The 17,796-nt window shown below is 38.6% G+C and overlaps 5 protein-coding genes across 16 annotated transcripts in view; 2 read left to right on the forward strand and 3 right to left on the reverse strand.

The window, feature by feature from the left end:
• Positions 1–165: 165 nt before the first annotated feature.
• LOC122414877 (transmembrane channel-like protein 7) lies at positions 166–5,882 on the reverse strand. Its single transcript, XM_043426518.1, has 4 exons — positions 5,416–5,882; positions 4,754–4,945; positions 3,974–4,215; positions 166–3,826 (listed from the first exon to the last, which is right to left on the reverse strand). Exons 1-4 carry the CDS (start codon positions 5,426–5,428, stop codon positions 1,877–1,879), a joined length of 2,397 nt encoding a protein of 798 aa, XP_043282453.1. The 5' UTR covers positions 5,429–5,882; the 3' UTR covers positions 166–1,876.
• Positions 5,883–5,920: 38 nt separating this feature from the next.
• Bet1 (blocked early in transport 1) lies at positions 5,921–6,931 on the forward strand. 2 transcript variants are annotated; one of them, XM_043426574.1, is made up of 3 exons: positions 5,921–6,297; positions 6,375–6,538; positions 6,622–6,931. In XM_043426574.1, the coding sequence occupies exons 1-3, from the start codon at positions 6,270–6,272 to the stop codon at positions 6,775–6,777; spliced, it is 348 nt and encodes a 115-aa protein (XP_043282509.1). In that variant the 5' UTR covers positions 5,921–6,269; the 3' UTR covers positions 6,778–6,931. The 2 variants fall into 2 exon arrangements, with proteins under 2 accessions (XP_043282509.1, XP_043282510.1); XM_043426575.1 differs by having other exon boundaries at positions 5,924–6,288.
• LOC122414890 (THUMP domain-containing protein 3-like) lies at positions 6,921–9,142 on the forward strand. Of its 3 annotated transcripts, none has more exons than XM_043426550.1 (7): positions 6,921–7,153; positions 7,259–7,371; positions 7,472–7,940; positions 8,125–8,303; positions 8,407–8,586; positions 8,711–8,848; positions 8,910–9,142. In XM_043426550.1, the coding sequence occupies exons 1-7, from the start codon at positions 7,057–7,059 to the stop codon at positions 9,096–9,098; spliced, it is 1,365 nt and encodes a 454-aa protein (XP_043282485.1). In that variant the 5' UTR covers positions 6,921–7,056; the 3' UTR covers positions 9,099–9,142. The 3 variants fall into 3 exon arrangements, with proteins under 3 accessions (XP_043282485.1, XP_043282486.1, XP_043282487.1); XM_043426551.1 differs by having other exon boundaries at positions 6,968–7,153; positions 7,222–7,371; XM_043426552.1 differs by having other exon boundaries at positions 6,968–7,153; positions 7,324–7,371.
• On the reverse strand, positions 9,128–10,729 carry LOC122414895 (probable ribosome production factor 1). The gene is made up of 3 exons (XM_043426559.1): positions 9,968–10,729; positions 9,470–9,734; positions 9,128–9,395 (listed from the first exon to the last, which is right to left on the reverse strand). Exons 1-3 carry the CDS (start codon positions 10,578–10,580, stop codon positions 9,218–9,220), a joined length of 1,056 nt encoding a protein of 351 aa, XP_043282494.1. The 5' UTR covers positions 10,581–10,729; the 3' UTR covers positions 9,128–9,217.
• Positions 10,730–12,873: 2,144 nt separating this feature from the next.
• The window catches only part of siz (Brefeldin-resistant Arf-GEF family protein schizo), a 29,200-nt gene continuing 24,277 nt past the window's right edge, over positions 12,874–17,796 (reverse strand). For 8 of the 9 annotated variants that reach the window (XM_043426485.1, XM_043426484.1, XM_043426493.1 and 5 more), the window contains 5 exons: positions 17,359–17,736; positions 16,891–17,261; positions 16,141–16,796; positions 15,683–16,027; positions 12,874–15,533 (listed from right to left, as the gene is read on the reverse strand). In XM_043426485.1, coding sequence (XP_043282420.1) covers positions 15,262–15,533; positions 15,683–16,027; positions 16,141–16,796; positions 16,891–17,261; positions 17,359–17,736 — 2,022 coding nt within the window. In that variant the 3' untranslated portion in view covers positions 12,874–15,261. The remainder of the gene's footprint in view (positions 15,534–15,682; positions 16,028–16,140; positions 16,797–16,890; positions 17,262–17,358; positions 17,737–17,796) is intronic. The other variant, XM_043426491.1, reaches the window with a different exon arrangement.

The following is a 17,796-nucleotide window of genomic DNA, read 5'->3' on the forward strand; positions in this document are numbered from 1 at the left end:
AGACTCTGCCAAGTCTCTTTACACCGATTGTGCTTTTAGAAACGACAGTAATATTTTGATACATTTTATACGAAATAGCTTCGGAGCAATGTTCTTAAAAAAATGACAGAAAAATCAAAATCAAACAAGTTTGCTCATAAAAATTGAATCAAAGCATCGCAGTCATAAAGATAGCGGTGTTCGTTTTATTAATCATCCTCTTTCCACATTATACACTAGTCATACAAGTTATTACGTCTGTTAATCATAGTCGGTCACAGCTGCCAAAAATTCGGTCTTCCCAGTACTCCTTACATGGAACATCGATACTCTTTTGCTTAGTCATTTTTCTGCATTTTTTGTATATTTCGTTTTTTCAAAGATACTTGTATAAGAGAAACTCGCGCTATATTTACACCGTTAAACGAGTTTTCTAGGTGCGCTACAATGGTTCTTCCTCTAATTTGACAGCTTCAAAAATGGCAGTGATTACGGTTACATTGAATACACAATCCGTAAATTATTCTTATCAATAATAACTTATACAAGACTCTTGTGGAATATTGAGGCAAATCTTGGGCTTAATTTATCATCAGATATAGATCTATTGACCCATTTCATGATCCACGTCTGCATTTAAAAAACGACAACAAAATGCTGAGAACAATTGTGGAAGGACAATTATAATACCGGAAGACAGAATATCTGGAATAAAATCATTCGATTATTTCCATAAAACAGTACAAAAGCTTTTGGGACAGTAACAAATCTCATGTAAATGTAGAAAAAAAAAAATAGAAACAGCCGAATGATTTATCGTCTCACTCATCTGTGGACATTCGCGCATCCAAAATTTCATATTCTACATTAAAAAAAAAAAAAAATACAAATTAAAAAAAAATCACGTTTTGGCCTGCATTATATTTTCTTGTAAATTCTATGTAAAGGTTTTATAAAATTTGTACAAAAGTAGTATACATTGCGTATTTTATGTACGATCGAAATATTTAGGACGATAATAATTTTTCTTGTTTCTGTGTATAACTTGAACGGGTCAGTAACGTGATGGCGCAACAGCGAAGCTCGAAATCATTGACTATCATACGGGCTTTTAAGTGTGTCGTAATGTCTACATTGTTTTCGATACGCACAAGAAACTCGTGAGTCTGAAAGTTTAATCCGATGACTTGTGTAAAATGCACCGGAAGAGAAAAAACCAGGTATCCGACTTTTCTCTGTAATTCTTTGTTTCCTCCCCCCCCCCCCCCCCCCTCCTTCTCCCATCGTATTCTAAACAACAAGTTTATTTACGCAAATTATTTATCACAATGGATGGCGACGTACTTCCGCGCTTGCTATTTCTAAATCGATCACGTTCCTCGAAATCGACACCTAATCATTGGTCTTAACTTTGCGCTTTTGTTATCCTCGAAAATGAGAGTAGCGTTTATTAGTTTTATATGTAAGAAAAAAAAGGCTTTACTCAATCGTTGCGCTGACCACCGCGTGTCTTTGGGACAACTCTTATCTCTAAATCCCTATAGAAACGAATAATAATAACAATAATAATTGATCGCATAATTTGACAGTCTTTGTTTTTTGTGGTAAAAGAAATTGATTCGCTCGGGACAGGCGATGTTTGGATAAATTTTTAGTGATTAATTATCCAAATAGCATTTTGGTAGAATCGAAAAATGAAAAAGATGCGGCATCGCCGGCGTAATCCAACGTGCCCCTTTCGCACACATGCGTAATAAATATACAAGTAAATAAATAAATAAACAAACGAATAAATAAATGATCGATGATGAATTTGGTGACTAGCAGGTTGATTAGAAAGGTAAAATACGGGAGAGCAGAAAGAGAAGGATGAGAAGTGAAAAAGTTCGAGTACACTTTATGTAAAGGTGCCTAAATCTATAGACTGTTCTTGATGGTACTTGGATTGATCCTGTTGTTGTTTTATGAAAGCGCTGAGTCGATTGAGCAAAAATTGTTTATCATGACCCTCGAGAATCAATTGATTTTTTAATACGGTAACCATATGTTTGTTGGCTATCGAAACTGCGTAATAGTAATACAAGAGTAATGCTAGGACAACGAAAGCTGGTATGCCAAAGCCAGCAGTACCGAGGAAAAATAATACGTTTTGAATCCAATCGGGAAATCGCTCGAAGGTGTTGGTAACGAGTTTCCAAACGGTGGGCGAGTCGCGAAACGGACCGCACGATTTGGAGGGTTCAATTTCAGCAATGGAATAACCAATCGGTATGATAGCCAATATGAAAGAAACGAGGAGAACAAACATGAAGAGAGAATTTGAGCGACTGGCGCGATAAACCTGACTGGATGGTGTGCAGTTAACTAAACAAGCGAATTTTTTGACGTAAAACAAAAGGAACGAGCCAATGACAGCCATAAAAGGTAATAGAGGAACGAAAAAAGCTCCCAACCAACAAATAGTCTGAGAATAAATGATGTCGAGAACGTGATGAGGCAGATCGAATTCTTGAGCTCCGATGAATCGTAATATTTTATTTTCCGTATGTCGGGCTAAAAGAGACCGGGGAAAATTAACGAAAAAGGTTACGAAAAACTGTGTAAAAATATCGGTTAAATAGAGCTTAAAAAATTGTTGTCCGACAAACGTTTCCCAGCAATATGTTTCGCGAACGGGATTTCGATTGGATTTTCTTGCGCAACCGTTTTCGGTCATATCACCGCTGACTATCGCGTTCAAAGTCGTGAGTAGCACGATCAACGAAGCGAGACGCAAAAACACAATTCTGAATAGAGTCAAACGTATGACGAACAACGGGCTGTAATGCTCGAGAGCAACGAGATAACGAAAGAAAAATGGTATTATGAGATTGAGAGCGACGATACAGATGTAAGGCAAAAATTCGAAGAACAATTGCGTTATCTTACGAAAGGAAAAGTCAGCCATCGCGGAGCTGCGAATTGGAGCGACGATCGTCGCCGGCGGCGATGGACTAGTAGTGTGATTGAACGATATGTGAATAATATAATAAATGAATGCGGCACAACTTGCAAGTACTATCGTTACGAGAAGATTAACAAAAAATCTAATAAGAAATAATTTCATTTTTTCCTCTCTCGTTCGATTCTGTCTTTCCTCCTCTAGTCTTTCTGCTTCCAAAAATGCTTTGATCTCGTTGTGAAGCGCTTTGTGCTTTATCGATGCCGATTTTTCATTTTGTATGCAGAAATCCCAACCTCCGAACACTAAATTGCAATACTGATAGAACTGTCCCTCTCCCTCGACGACGCGTTCTTTAAAACCTTTCGCCGCTGATCTCACGATGGCGAATAGACTAAAGAGAAAGAATGCTATTGTCGCACCGATGTAAGCCATCGGTAAATCGTAATAAAGACCGTTGTTGTTCATCCCATATGGTTTGTGGCTGTAAACTCCATAAAATAAAAGTGTCCGCTCTAGTAAACCGCTACCCTGCACGATATCCACGATACTATCCGATTCCATCGAATTGTTCCAGTAATAACTGGAGCAACGGGACACGAGATCCGTTGAATTATCGGTAACGTCTGTGTATAATAATTTTTCGTCCTCCAACACTATCGTCGGCAAGACCACGAATAAAAATATTATACCGAACAGAATCACGTTCAGAAACATCAGCCATTTTATGAATAGAAAGTAAGCTACTATTCCCATTCCAAAGTTACCACCGATCTTTTTCAAACTGCCGTTCCATAATTCCATTTTTGCGTATGCTTCCTTCGTTCTGTTGCGAAATTCTTGCCAGGCTTTTCTGCGTTGCCATTTCAACTGTTCAAAGCCTTGCAGACGTAATTTCGTTGCACTCTGTGAACATATTACAGCTTTGTTAAAATATCAGTTTAACACCGGACACAACGTTTCCCAGCCAAATTTTAGGTGCTTTTTTTTTTTTAAGAAAATTTTCCTTTCTCTTCGCACTACATTTTTCTGTTTTTTTTTTCTTTTCAATACCTGTAGCTGATTCTTCAGTTGTATTTTCTGCGCCATGCAAACCGGCATTGCTTTTATTTGCATTATTTCTTCCCATGTGCGTTCCTCGTTGGACAAATTTTCCGATAGGTCGGGCAACATGGCAACGGTAGAATCAGGAATATTGGTAGACATTCTGCGAGCTGTGCTCGCGCCCCGAGAACGAGTACTGGTTCTTCTTCTCAATGTAGTTCGCGACTCGTTCCGGATTCTCTTGGCAGTAGCTGAAAAAAAAAAAAAATCTTTTCGCAGAGCCGATAATGCCTTCCTGCAACAGCGGGAAAGCCCTGTCGCTGGGCAATATCGTATCATCAACGTTGCTGAGTCATTTACCCGATAAAGCAATGATAGTAACTGTGACAATTCTTATGGTCGCTGCAGACCCAAGCTCAATGTTGCACAATCCGTTTGACTCGAACCAATGATATATACAGATTTGGTGAGAAAAAAAATTCTTATCTACTTCCTATCATTTCACAATACAAACAGACTATTTCACGATCTCATATTTTTTTCATTTCTATTTTTTTATCATTTATTCCATGAAATTCGTTACAAACTTAAAAGATTCAGGCAAATATTGAAAATGTTATTCATGTATGATCAAGAAAATCATTTGTAATTAAATACATTAGATATAAACAGATCTTTTAACCAAATCTTTTAAAGATTTTACGATGTGTTCTCATGGGAATTGGGCCAGAGTACTCGAAGAGTTAATCGTTCACACCGATGAATCAAATGAAACAAGATTCTGCTTACCGACACGAGATTTTTTGCTGGGTAACAGAGTCGCGATATGAGATGGATCTCTTTGAAGCGCTTGCTGCAAATCTGCCTCAATAGCCGCTGGATAACTTTCCTGGTAGAATTCCGCACCAGCCTCTTCCCATCCTTGACCTCTGTCCCCACCTCGCTTTTTTCTTTCACCCCCGGACATTGTGATCAAGAGAACTGAGATAGCGAGTTATTGTCAATATTTATTCGAATTAATACAAAAACTGCGTCGAAATCACAAGTGAGAATGCTATCCCCTTTTTCCTGATAAAAATCCCATTACCTCAAATGCACTTGCTTATTTTTTATTAGTTATTATATTTGTGGAGCTTATTACCAATACTGTGGATAAGTTGGCATGAAACTACATTTTAAGTTTTCATTAATCGGGCATTTCACGTAGGTTAAAAATAGGTTCGTCGTTCGGTTTGAAAAATGTTTTTTCGTGTTGAAAAATTTAGGCATTATAAAAATACCATTTGATTTTTTTTTCAAAGTACTTTTATGAAAAATTTCAAGAAACCGTTATTGTATTTTTCTTGAACGAAACCGAACACCTTTCAATCATTGTTCGAAAAGTCATACGTTGACTTCGAAATTCTTATTTTGTTATAAATCCGTCTGTCGTCGTGGTCCTTTTCCCTCACCACTTTTCCTCATAGCCGCCTGACGACGACGACGACGACGACGACGACGACGATGACGACGATAGTTAAATCGATCACTGCGACACTACGACAGTTATTTATGAAGTCGCAAACACGATTCACAATGTCATTGCATTGAAATTTTTCTATTTATGATTTATTTTTTTTTATCACGTGAACCGACTCGAAGAACGAACCCTAATTTTTCTGCGATTGCAAACTGTTTTTGACGCAGCTGATGACAAGGCTTTTGTGAACGGAAGGACCAACAACGGTGGTGGTTGTTGAGTTCCGAGGGAGGATAAGGGTATACAGGGAATAAATTTTCTTGTTGAGACCTCGCTCTGCTGCGCTGCTGCTGCTGCTTGGTGGTGTATATGAATCGCCATCTAAATTATCCCTCTCGCGTAGCTAAAATAGAAATTTAAGCAGGTAGCGACGATACCGACGACTGTCTAGGGAGAATAAAAAATTTTCTGATATTTTGTACAATCCACTCGCGAGACACGATACACGATGATGACTACTACTATAAATATACATATGAGAGTGATCAGTATCGTTTCGAAAACACACGACCCGGATAACGTACAGAGTTCTGTGATGTGGTGACGTTAGTTAGAGAAGTTCAAAAAGATTCTTAACCTGCAAATGCCAAAATAACGCTTGTATCCAGCTTGTCTCCAACGTTAATTAAAGTTTAAATTGAGTTCATCCTATATATTGAGAAAATTGAACTGAATTTAAATCACGTCGGAGAAAACGGCCATTTGGCATTTTTCGTACCATGAAATTGTAACATTCCCGCAGATAAAATAATTCTGAGAAGAAATTAAACCATACAGTATCGAGATATGAGACGTTCGCATTCGGGTGAGCGGGGTGAGGTTCGCCAAAAAAAACGGTGAACGATCCGAGGATAAAATTCAACTGGAGTAGAAATTTTTGTTATTTTTCAGCGGGTTACGGCTATGAGCCATTGCCAAGTTCTTCGAGCAATGCTTTGGAGGAGGAAAATGAAAGAATGGCTGAAGAGCTTCAGGGTAAAATTCATGCTCTCAAGTCCCTCTCTATTGACATTGGGACAGAAGTTAAATATCAGCATAAAATGTTGAATGATATGGTATGTTTGTTTGTATAAAGAATTATATCATCATTCCTCTCAGTTGTGTGCGAGTATACAGAAATTTTTTAATGTTTTTTTAGGACGAAGATTTTGAAAAAACAAGTGGATCTCTTTCATCGTCCGTAGCGAGAGTCCTTCGAATGGCAAAAGCTGGTCACAATTGTTACATTCTTTACCTCTTTTTATTTTCGATAGGCGTTTTTTTTGTTATGTGGATAATAATAAAATTCAAGTAATTATTTGGTGTATGAGTACATCATAATTATCATTTTCTAAGGGGTATTGCAGTAAAAAACAATGGATATATGTATATAAATTATTTTTATCTGTGAAAGTGTTGGATTTTTTGTCACCTGAATAAAAATGCAAACGTGGCATCTGAGAAATATAGATTCGTGACGTTTCGCCACCGGCCCTCGCATTCGTAATCCACTCGGTAAACTTCTGTCGATCAGCTGGTCAAAAGCATCTTTTTTTGTTGTGTGACCATTGTTTGATAGGTTCATATAATTAAAATGATCCAGAATCAGCGGTCTGAGCTTCGAGAGCTCTTCAATTCGACGAAAAATGATAATAACAACGTTATCACTATTGGAACAACAGTTGACACCGGTAACAAAAAATTGAAAGTTTAATTACGCATTTTTGCTTGTAAAACATAACCTCATTCGCTCCGACAGAACTTTGAATTTTTCTCCCACGTGTATATACTCGTAGGATTAGAATGGCAGGCCGTCGATGAATGTAGACGAAAGTTTCATACTGGAATTTACGTTGTCAAGGAACGCGGCAAAATTTACTTCAACGTGATGATTGACGAATTTCACAAAGTAAACAATTTTATTTGTACAAAAACAAATGGGTTTATATAAAATGCACTTTGCTAGGGATAAGAACAATCACTGGAATATTAATTTGTTTGTTACTCAGGTTCAAGAAATGCGATCGATAGACAATATTTTCATCGTTGCTGACATACGTGAATTTATATTTACTAAAAATGACAAGGAAGCTGACCTTGCAATCATAAAATCTACAGTTTCAAACTACATGCATTTGAATAAATATTTGGACGCTTGGAAAAAAACATGCCGATTCACTGGCAAAATCTATCCAACAATAGAGGAATGGAAAGAGGCGGTGAATCATTGTCAAGTAGCAAAGGAGATAATCGGACAAAATTCAGTCTTGAGTAAGGGACGCAAAAGGGGTTGCGATCCGTCGCTAGCTAAGGACAAAACTGTTCTCTCATTCAGGGTTACGTGCGAGAGGGCTGGCACACATACTTTTGAATCCAGTGAAGTAGCGAATGCTGTGGGTGGCGAACTTCAAGACAAATATCATTGGATCGTCGATCTGACAATGTATCATTTGGAAGTTGTTTGTAAAGTTATGCAAGGTCTGTCCGTGTTGGTTTATAATTGAAGAAGATAAGAATTTATGGTATCGAAATACAAATTTTCATTTAGCTCTGAATGGCGTTATTGAATTCATCACTGCATTCCATATTCATCAAGGAATTTATAGTTTGCCGCCGTGCCGCCGATAATATAATGGACTTGGACTTTTTGTTATATTCGCAGACGAGATGACACTCAGTTTACGAGTTACTCACGAATCCAAGCATCGTCGAAATATTACACATTTCGGACCAACAACTCTCCGAGCCACGGTTTGTTACAACCTCCTTCAACTTGCTCAACCAAAATGTGGAGAAATTATAATCGATCCAATGTGCGGTGGTGGCTCGATTCCTATTGAGGTAAATTCGTATACTTTACCTTTCTCGAGATTACCGATGTATAAGCTTTTTTGTTTGCATCACAAATTTAAGAAATCACAAACTCTCCATCGAATTTGATCAGGCAGCCTTGGCTTTTCCTGATACGTACGTGATGTGCGGAGACAATCATGACAAGGCTGTTGACAGAACGCGTATGAATATCGCGGCTTTGTCCGAGAGACACAAAATCGATTTGTTGAAATGGAGCATCGCGAAATTGCCATTCAAAGATTCGTATATAGATGTCTTCGTCACGGACATGGTGCGCATTTCTTGCAACTTTTTTCTTTTCCATTTCGTTTGTTTCAAATACCATAATAATACACAATGGAGTTAGGGCGAGTGGAAAATGAAAAAAAAAAAAATAAGAATGAATTTTTCCACAGCCGTTTGGCAAAAGAAGTGGAACAATGTCGGACAACAGAGTTGTCTACAAATTGTATTTGATGGAATTGGCGCGCGTGGTGCGACTCAAATACGGGCGATTGGTATTACTGACTTATGATCGGCGAAGTATAAACGTGGTGAGTGAATCGTTGGTTGTGGTTAAATATAAAGATAATGAAAACATAGTAATTTTTTCAGGCTCTACAAGTATCGAAAGACTTGTTCCGTGTGACGAAAATGTTGGGAGTAAATATGGGGGGTCTGAATGCTGTGGTTTACGTTCTTAAACGTACTAACCTTACGTATGAACAATTTTCAACGAGAAAACCGGTCAAATCTTCCGTTATTTCAAACACAAGAGAGCCAAAAAGTGGTCCAGAACACTGAATATATCTCATATCTTAATAAAACGTATATTTAAGAATGAAAAATTTCTTATACTTTATTTGTAATACAAGTATTTGTATTTACGGATCGCTTTTCCTTCATCAAATTTGTAGGATAATCTAGAGGAAAAATTTCCTTCTGCTAGTCTCCATCGCGTGACGACGTCCTTGAATAATCCATTCGTATTCTCCGTGTTTACTGTCAAAAGTGCCGTGTTGCAATGATCGCAATTTCAGGGTGAATCGTGGTCCTAGTTCTCTGAGTCTTGGCTTTCCAGTTTTCATATTGAATTCATATCTAGGAACACAAGCAACGTCTCATTGTTATAAATCAAATACCTCATTCGAATCATTAGGATGTTCAATTTTTACCTGTGATGTCTGAAAAAAATATAATCACGCTGATTGTGGAAGGTAACGGCTCTTCTGCCTTTGAATTCTGGCTCATAGTGAAACAAAGCTCCTAACATTCTGCCAACAGAGTGGCCAAGTCGAGTCGTAAAATTGTTTAGAATCACTTCAGGACGATGTTCCGTTATCTCTTTGTGACTTCTTTTCAGTTCAGGAGTTATTTTTACATTACTCAGTTTGAATTGAGCGGTCGGACCATCGGGCAAGTGGACTATGAGCAAACCATCTGTTATTTTTTGTTAAGGAAGCAGCTTGCCTATAGAAATATTATAAAAAAAAAAGCTGCTCTGTCGCAAAGTTTTGCAATTACAACAATAATAATCTCATTCATATACTCTTGGATCTGGAAGAACTGACTGGATGTTGCTAACTCATTATTTCACAAAATTCATAAACATTCCTAATGTTTTTCAGAAATTCTAGAATTATTAATTGTACAGAAAGAAAAAAAAAGGATACTAGGCTGCGATTGGTTTTCATTGACGATCACTAAATCTGTAAATCCTCTGGCTACTGCAGATTTGACCATTTTTTTCACACCAGATCGATTACGATAGAGCGATATAGAATTTGGGATGATCCTTGTGAGTTCTCGGCCGAATATTCTCGTTTTTTTCACAGGATTATCCGAGTAAGTAATAAGAACTTTGGGCTCGTAATCGTGTCGGTAATAAGCAGCAAACTCGTCATTCGCTAGTTCGAGCTTGACTTCTGCATTTTCCTCATCGTCCAAATCACCTTGAATAGTTGTTTCGTCCTTTTCTCGTAGACTCTCGATAGTATGAGGGACTTGTTTCGGTGTTCCTTCTTTGATTCTTTCTTTTCGAGCTTCTTTTTTTGCTTTATTCTTATCTTTTTTCAACTTTTGAGCTTTCAAGTGTCTTACGGCTTTACATTTTATGTGATTGAAATTCGTGTCAGATGGGAAACGTACTGTCTTATCCTTTCCGTCAGAACCTCCGTCGATCACTTTGGCTTTTTCGTTTTCTTCTTCATCTTTAATTTCGACCTCGTTTTCTACTACTGATTTCGAACGATTGAAAGGATTCTTACGCAATGTTTTGACTTTCATTCTGATGAAATTGGAAGTATATTGTATAACAAATTGATTGCCGAATATCAATACTCGCTCATGCCGATTAGGTTATAATAATTAATTCCATGAACAATGTACCCACGGCGTGGCTCTCAAGTCGACAAATCGACTGGTTGGTCCGACTGGTCCCCAAGGGGGTGGGTGTCGTCCTCCTCCTAAAATGGCGGAAAAATACTAGGACTGAAGAAGAACCTAGCCTAACGTCAGGGTCTAGTTCCGGCCGTGTAAGCAGAGATGTCACAACGATCGTTTTTGTCGGTAAAAAAGATTCAGCGACCGACAGGGCGATACGAGTTCTCAACTTTTTGTTGATAGTCGAATAAATAAGGCCTTAGGCCTTCTACACACGGTCAATAATATTGCGCAATATAGGTGATTGCACAATATCATGGAACGTGTAGATGTAGTATTGAAACATTGCGCAATCATTGAACAGAAGTTTGAGCTATCTTAAATTTATGGCGCACCACACACCATACAAACTTATTGTGCAATATTACTGTTCAATATTATTGACCGTGTGTAGCGGGCCTAAAGGTAAGTGAAAGAGAACAAAAATTAAAGGAAACTAAAGTCCTTTATTCGACTATCAACAAAGTTGAGAACCCGTGTCGCCTGTCGGCCGATGAATCTTTTTTACCGACAAAAACGATCATGGAGACATCTCTGCTTACACATCCGGAACTAGACCTTGACGTTAGGCTAGGTTATTAAACCCTAGTGATTTTTCTGCCATTTTAGGACAATTTCTTTCCACCCTACCTCCTACCCCCCAAAGGTCCCGCGTCGTCGTCGACACAATGACACCACGACACCACACTGAACAACAACTCGCTTGAAACGCTTAAGAGGATGGATCAGTCGGTATATCGCAACCGTGAGTGTGAGAGAGATAGCTGCAAATTTCGAAATCAAAATTCTTTGACACAGTTTGACCGATTAAAAAAAGGCTCTGTCAGTCGATTTTTGCCATCGTTCTGCGTAGGCTGACAGAGCCTTTTTTTAATCGGTCAAACTGTGTCAGAGAATTTCAATTTCGAAAATTCCAAGTGAGGTTAGTCGACTGATCCATACTCTTAAAACTTACAGTGCTCAAAGAACTGTTCTTCTGCTTCTTCAATTTGGCTAGGCTCCCGGCCATTCGGTACGTGAGGCCAGTCAGCCCTGGCCACTGATTTATCCGCTTCGGCCAAGGGCTCACGGAGCTTATTGAACTGTTATTACTAATAAATCTTCTTCTTCTTTTCCAATACTTAATGGCTATCTCCCATAATGGGCATGTGCCACAATTACTAATAAATACTGGAACCAACTGGAACTTTGACTTATATCAGCGACCTTGTCGTTCCGAAGTTCCGAGAGAGATAGTCGAAGTTTGCGCAGCTGTTCGCGCGTTCTATCTATACTCGGACGCGCGCTTTCCCATATAGCTGCGCAGATGTGGTTTTCAGGCTCAATTCAATTTTCGCAATATCGTTTGAAAAATCGTTAAAAAAAAATAAAGGGTACATTCTACTCGGACGCTGACAGCTTTAATAGCGCTATTTTGCGTTCGACTTGGCGTTGTAAACGCTACAAGCGTTTAGATGGGTGCGTTTAGAATTGTGTTCTTCTTCTTCTCTTCATGTGCCACTAGAATTGTGTTCTCAACGCTCTCAACGTTCAAGTGCGCTGAACGCATCCACAGAGAGAATCGTCTATTATCTCCGTTGTCGTACAACTGCTTGTTTGTCTTCACTTTTCGACGAATCCAATGTTATTTCGTCGAGTAATTGAAAAAGAACAAGATCACTTGTTGGTTCCGCCAATTTGTAATTGCACCAATTCGAACATGACGTGAACTTCAAATCGAACACGTTTTAGCGTTATTAACGCTATTGACGCTGTCAGCGTCCAAGTAGAATGTATACCCAAATACTGCCCGAGTGATGGAAGTTTTTCATAAACTTATACGAAATTCAATTGAAACGATAACGAATACTTTTTACATTAGAAAATTCAATGTAATGAGAAATACATGACTTTTTCATTAAAAATTTTGCCATCCAGGATAAGACATTTATCTCGTTGGTTAATAAAATTTACATTGTACCAGATCGTACGCTTTTTATTATTGCTTACTCGGGAGTTTCTCCAAGATTTTTTTACGTCATGTCGGTTATCTAAATCATTGATCAAAAGTAGCAACGAGCTATATTCTTTATTCTATAAAAAAAAAAAAAAAAAAAAAAAAAAAAAACATTGGACAATAAATATGCGACAATGACGATTTTAATTTCAGAGTTCATTTATTAACATTCGTTTCGAGAATGCGATTACTCGATGAATTATTCTTATTATGCTATGTATATTATCACCAGATTACTGTCTCTTGGACTTTTTTCTTCCATATATCAAGGACTTGACGAGGTTTATATTTGAATAATAAAATGATATTACGATATCGTAGCCTCTTATCAGTTTTGTCTAAAATCGATCCCGTAGACATTTTTTTTTTTATGTACTCGCACTTCCAATTTCATGATAATTGCAACACTATTGAGATGTAGATGAAAGTAGAAATTTGTTTTTTTTTCTTTGCCGAGTTTCGGTAAGAACTTGTAACAGGTTTTCCTTATGGCCGTTTTTTCCGACGCAGTGCAAACTCCGTTTAATTTTTTTCATATAGTTTCGAGATAGGATGAACCGAGTTTAAACTCAGATTAACGTCGGAGAAAACGGGCATTAATGTTTCTGCTGTTTTAAACGACACGATCGAGAAAGAGAAAAAACAAAGAGCGAGGGAGCGAGAGGGAGACACGTGAAATTCACTTCACAAATGTTTATTTGTTCAACGTTACCTACAAAAAGAGACTGTATTGACAAGACAGACTAGAATTTACGGGAAATAACGATTGGGATTTGGTAGAAAAAAAATGATACATATCAGCGAAACGTACGCGACTGTATAATTCGACCGATCGTTTAGTAAATCTGAGTCGCATTTTTCTTTTTTTTTCCCCACTTGATACGAGCTGCGTTTTTTACTTCAATCAGAAGATGCGGTAGGGTCTCGACGCCGAGTATAGAAAAAAAAAAACGTAGGCACGAGTCTCACCGCACTCTTAAATACACGAATATGACGGTTTCTGGGCTTTCCATGTATATTCTACATCGCTATGTTTGGGCTATCATTCAATGAATCGCATTATTATCGTTCGCTCTTCGCTATATCTCGCTCGAACAATGTTTCTCGTATTACAAATATTCTTAATAATTATTTACATGATTAGTCTATTATTACAATTCCGTAGAGGGGTGAGGAGTAGAACGAAGGATGAGGAAAGGAGAAAATTCAACGTGAACATCTTCGGTGAGCTTCCATACGAATTCATACATACATTTATCCCTCATTCGAAGACCCTCAATCTCATAACGCAGGAAGATGTGATTTCAAATTTTCCCTAATTTCCCTCACTAGGCCGTAGTTTTGGTTATCGTTTTTTTTTTTCATTTTTCAATATTTTTATATAGTTTAGTGCGTTGATATTAATTATAGTGCACATCCGCTGTATGGAGTGTATGGAAAAAAAAAAAAAAAAAAAAGGGACGAGGTGTTTGATTTATCAACATCAACATGCATCTAACATTGACAATTGGGATTGTTTAGTTTTTGACTTAAATTATATATTACACAACTTACAACGAGTCATTTTCGTGCAGTGATTTTTTTATCATTAATGCATTTTTATCGTTAGTGATGTTGCTTTTTTATTTTTAAATATTGTTATTATTATTTCTCTCTTTTAACTCGTTACGTATATTATCGTTATATACAGTACAGAACTCGGTCTTTATTCTTCATTACGTAAATGAACATTGAGAATAATCATATTATACCGCGTTTGTATTTCTCCCGTTTATCAAACTATCTCGCGATTATATGCTCGGTACCGCTCCAGTTTTTACTCTCGTTCGTACGCGTATAATAATAAATTACATGTATGCGCGAAAGAAAAGAGAAAAGTAACAAAGTACTGAGTACCACACCAAAAAGTTAGGCCAAGAAATGCTATACACGTGTGATGCGAAATAGATTTTTTAAATTAATATAAATCGGTCAATTTACGGAGCACGTGCGATCGGATCCTGCCCAATCGGACGACAATTATATTCTTTCTTTTTCTTTTTTTTCTCAATATTTCGTACGTATCAATAATTTTGTTTTTCGTTTTTTTATCCGAGCATGCACGAGCCTGGTTTTATCGTGCCGCTGTGACTTTTTAGCGTAATGAGCGTGAGAAAAATTGCGCTCTCTGTGAGTAATAAATGTAATTTTTCCCATGATTTTTTGTTTTTCCTTCCCCTCTCAATGTACATGTATATAATAATAATAATAATAATAATAATAATAATAATAATAATAATAATAATAATAATAATAATATACTACAGCAAAATAACTTACATCTCCACACTTTTGATGAAACATGATTCGTAACCCGAATACGTAAACGTCGTGCCAATATCTCCTTTAAATTTCTTTTGGAGATCTTAATAGATCCTAATAGGGACAGACAGGGAGGGGGAGAGAGAGAGAGAGAGCGAGCGCCCGGCGATCTCGCATCGCGATTATTTGACAATGAAGACTGTGCGTCAGGATTTAATCGCAGCCAAGTTAGACTTCGGTGGTGCGGCTATACGGGCCCGTATCCTCCGTTTGTGACAGCTTACGTTCGCGCTTGGCGAAGAGATTCCCTAAAAAAGACGGCTGCTGAGCCAGACCTTTACTCCCACCAGGAATCGTTGCACCTGGATGAACCGGATGAACTTGTCCAGGATGCTTAACGCCTTGGCTCATCGAGCTGGCGGAAGTAGATTGAAATGAAATTGACATACCGCTATCCAGTGAACCAACGCTGCCGCGTCGTTGTGGCTTCTCTCCGGCGACTGTTGGGAAAAAAAAAAAAAAAAAAAAAAAAAAAAAAAAAAAAAAAAACATAAAATAACATGTTTTCTCGTTGTTACTGATCATTTTTTTTTCTTCATTATTTCGATGTTATTACGAATTGATAAAATATGAATTAACAAAAACGTACACTGCTCGTGAATATCGAGAAGAGAATTGCTGAGCGCTGATCGTTTGAGTTGAGTGTCGAGATCAGCGACTTCGGAACGATCGGCGGAGCAAGGACCTGGACAAGGGCAAACCTCAACATCGGCGACTCCGGAGTCACGATTTTCTGCGCTTCCACGAGCTCCGCGACTGCTCTTTTGCCGTTCGAGCTCGGTCTCGATTCTCAGGGTTTCCATTTCATCCATTTCGCTTATCGACTCTCGAAGATCTTCGGCAAATTTGCAACGATCGTGCTCGTTTCGAGCGTTGAACGTGACTAGTACTTTTCCATCAACGCGCTGCGATAATCTTATTCCATAAGGATAATCTGAATGGGCAAACGAACAAGGGAGGACAATATTATTAAACGAGTTTAGGTTTGTTTCTTCTTTTCCCTTTTTCCTTGATGTAGAAGAAGCTAAGACAAACAAGTATACTAACGGGGCACTTCGAAAAGTGTGACGACCATACCACAGAGTGGGAAACTCTGTCTGAAGGTATAGGTAACGCTGCTTTTCTTCTTGCTCAAGATCTTAGTAACGACGAGAAGATCATTGAAGAGAAATACTTCGCGCTGATGTACACCCGGTCTCTCCTTCTTGTGGATGTCTGGAATCTCGTAGAGTCTACAGTAACAAACCAAACGTCTGTGGGGCAAAGCCATATTTGGTTTTTTGCCGACGATCGTTACTTGAACTTTCATCACTTGAGTGACGTGATCGGAGCCCGGTTTGAACTCGTTCGCTTTTACTCTCTCGTATATACCAATCAATATGTCACGATCTATGTCACCGCAGTCATCGATACCGCGCAAATTTTTAATGAAATCGTCCAGTCTCATGCGCCTTTCCGGTTTTAAATTCGGTGTGTGAAGATCGGTGTTTAACATTATTATTGCGAATGCAAGGACAAAGACGGTGTCCGGTGATCGTAGCCTCGATACAACGTCGTGATTACAGTTGCAATAACGTTGACTGAATATTTCCATTAGTCTTTCGATTTTTTGAGCCTCACCCGGCATTCGGAAGTACGCTTGAAACTTTCGCAGGGCAACGTCTACTTGCATACCCGCTAGATCGAGCTCTTGAGAAAAACATCTGCGAATAGAAAATAATGAGAGAAAAAATCGTCAACGTTCATGATACGACGATATAAAAAAAAAATAATCTCGATAAAGTAGGGGTCGCTTACTCGAGTACAGCCATGTTGAAAGAATTTTGCAAATTGCCAAGGTATTCTCCAATCATTTGCTTGGAAAGTCCTTTTCTGCTGATCAAAAAACGGGCAACCCCCTGGGGACTGTTCTCGAGGAACCCACGACGTATGAGATAAGTAATACCCCTTTCCGGCTTTTTGTTGAACAAATTCAAACCGACTCGGTACTGTCGTTTTCTAACGGTTTCCGATACTTTGTAGCTCGCCTGGGGCAATACTTCCGTGTGATCCATCATGGGAAGTTGATAGCCCGAACTAGCGTGCGAATGACCGAGCTCTTTGCCGCTACTTATGAGGCTATTGTTGTCGGCGACGTGAACACAATCCTGATGCTCCGGTGAACTAGACTGTAACAATAAACAAACATTTCCTCGGGTTTATCTTTTCTTTCTTTTTTTCTTCCGAAGCCCCGGCTCTCTTTCTCTCTCTCTCTCGCGAACTTACTATTCCTTTGTGTTTCCATATTGGTGATCCTCTCTGCGGATCGCCTTCGGAACTCTCGCAATTGGTCGAATCGCTACCGGAACTCTGTACCGAGCTTAGACTTCCGTTTTCAACGCTTTTGCTCAAGCCGTTGTGCCGTTGTTGTTCCATCGATCGTGATGTTATCGACGAGGTTCTCTTGGGAACTTCGGGGGGTACTTTTTTGCCCGAACTACGGGATCTACCTGCGACCGATGAACCGCTCAACTGTGTCGACGTATGCGTCCACGCGTGTGCCAACGGTGTTTGTAAATTGTGGGGTGTCGAGGGTGACGTACACGGTGTCCGATGAAGGTCCCGCGGCGGTGTTGTCTCTTGTCTCAGGCCGCACAGACTCTCCTATAATCATAACAATATAAAATCATACATCAACCTTCCTTCGGTAAGAAAATCAGATAG

This window comes from Venturia canescens, chromosome 8 (genome assembly GCF_019457755.1).
Source record: "Venturia canescens isolate UGA chromosome 8, ASM1945775v1, whole genome shotgun sequence".
NCBI classification, from domain to species: Eukaryota; Metazoa; Arthropoda; class Insecta; order Hymenoptera; family Ichneumonidae; genus Venturia; species Venturia canescens.

Excerpts from the sequence above, each read along its gene's own strand:
- LOC122414877 (XM_043426518.1), bottom strand. Across the intron at positions 4,216-4,753 it reads CAGCAAAAAATCTCGTGTCG|CTACTGCCAAGAGAATCCGG; the intron begins GTAAGCAGAATC and ends TTTTTTTTTCAG. Across the intron at positions 3,827-3,973 it reads AACTGAAGAATCAGCTACAG|AGTGCAACGAAATTACGTCT; the intron begins GTATTGAAAAGA and ends ATATGTTCACAG.
- Bet1 (XM_043426574.1), top strand. The coding sequence starts at position 6,270 with ATGAGACGTTCGCATTCGGGTGAGCGGG. Across the intron at positions 6,298-6,374 it reads TTCGCATTCGGGTGAGCGGG|CGGGTTACGGCTATGAGCCA; the intron begins GTGAGGTTCGCC and ends GTTATTTTTCAG. Across the intron at positions 6,539-6,621 it reads ATAAAATGTTGAATGATATG|GACGAAGATTTTGAAAAAAC; the intron begins GTATGTTTGTTT and ends ATGTTTTTTTAG.
- LOC122414890 (XM_043426550.1), top strand. The coding sequence starts at position 7,057 with ATGATCCAGAATCAGCGGTCTGAGCTTCGAGAGCTCTTCAATTCGACG. Across the intron at positions 7,941-8,124 it reads TGTTTGTAAAGTTATGCAAG|ACGAGATGACACTCAGTTTA; the intron begins GTCTGTCCGTGT and ends TTATATTCGCAG. Across the intron at positions 8,304-8,406 it reads GTGGCTCGATTCCTATTGAG|GCAGCCTTGGCTTTTCCTGA; the intron begins GTAAATTCGTAT and ends GAATTTGATCAG.
- LOC122414895 (XM_043426559.1), bottom strand. The coding sequence starts at position 10,580 with ATGAAAGTCAAAACATTGCGTAAGAATCCTTTCAATCGTTCGAAATCA. Across the intron at positions 9,735-9,967 it reads TGAAAACCAATCGCAGCCTA|ATGGTTTGCTCATAGTCCAC; the intron begins GTATCCTTTTTT and ends AAAAAATAACAG. Across the intron at positions 9,396-9,469 it reads ATTTTTTTCAGACATCACAG|ATATGAATTCAATATGAAAA; the intron begins GTAAAAATTGAA and ends TTGTGTTCCTAG.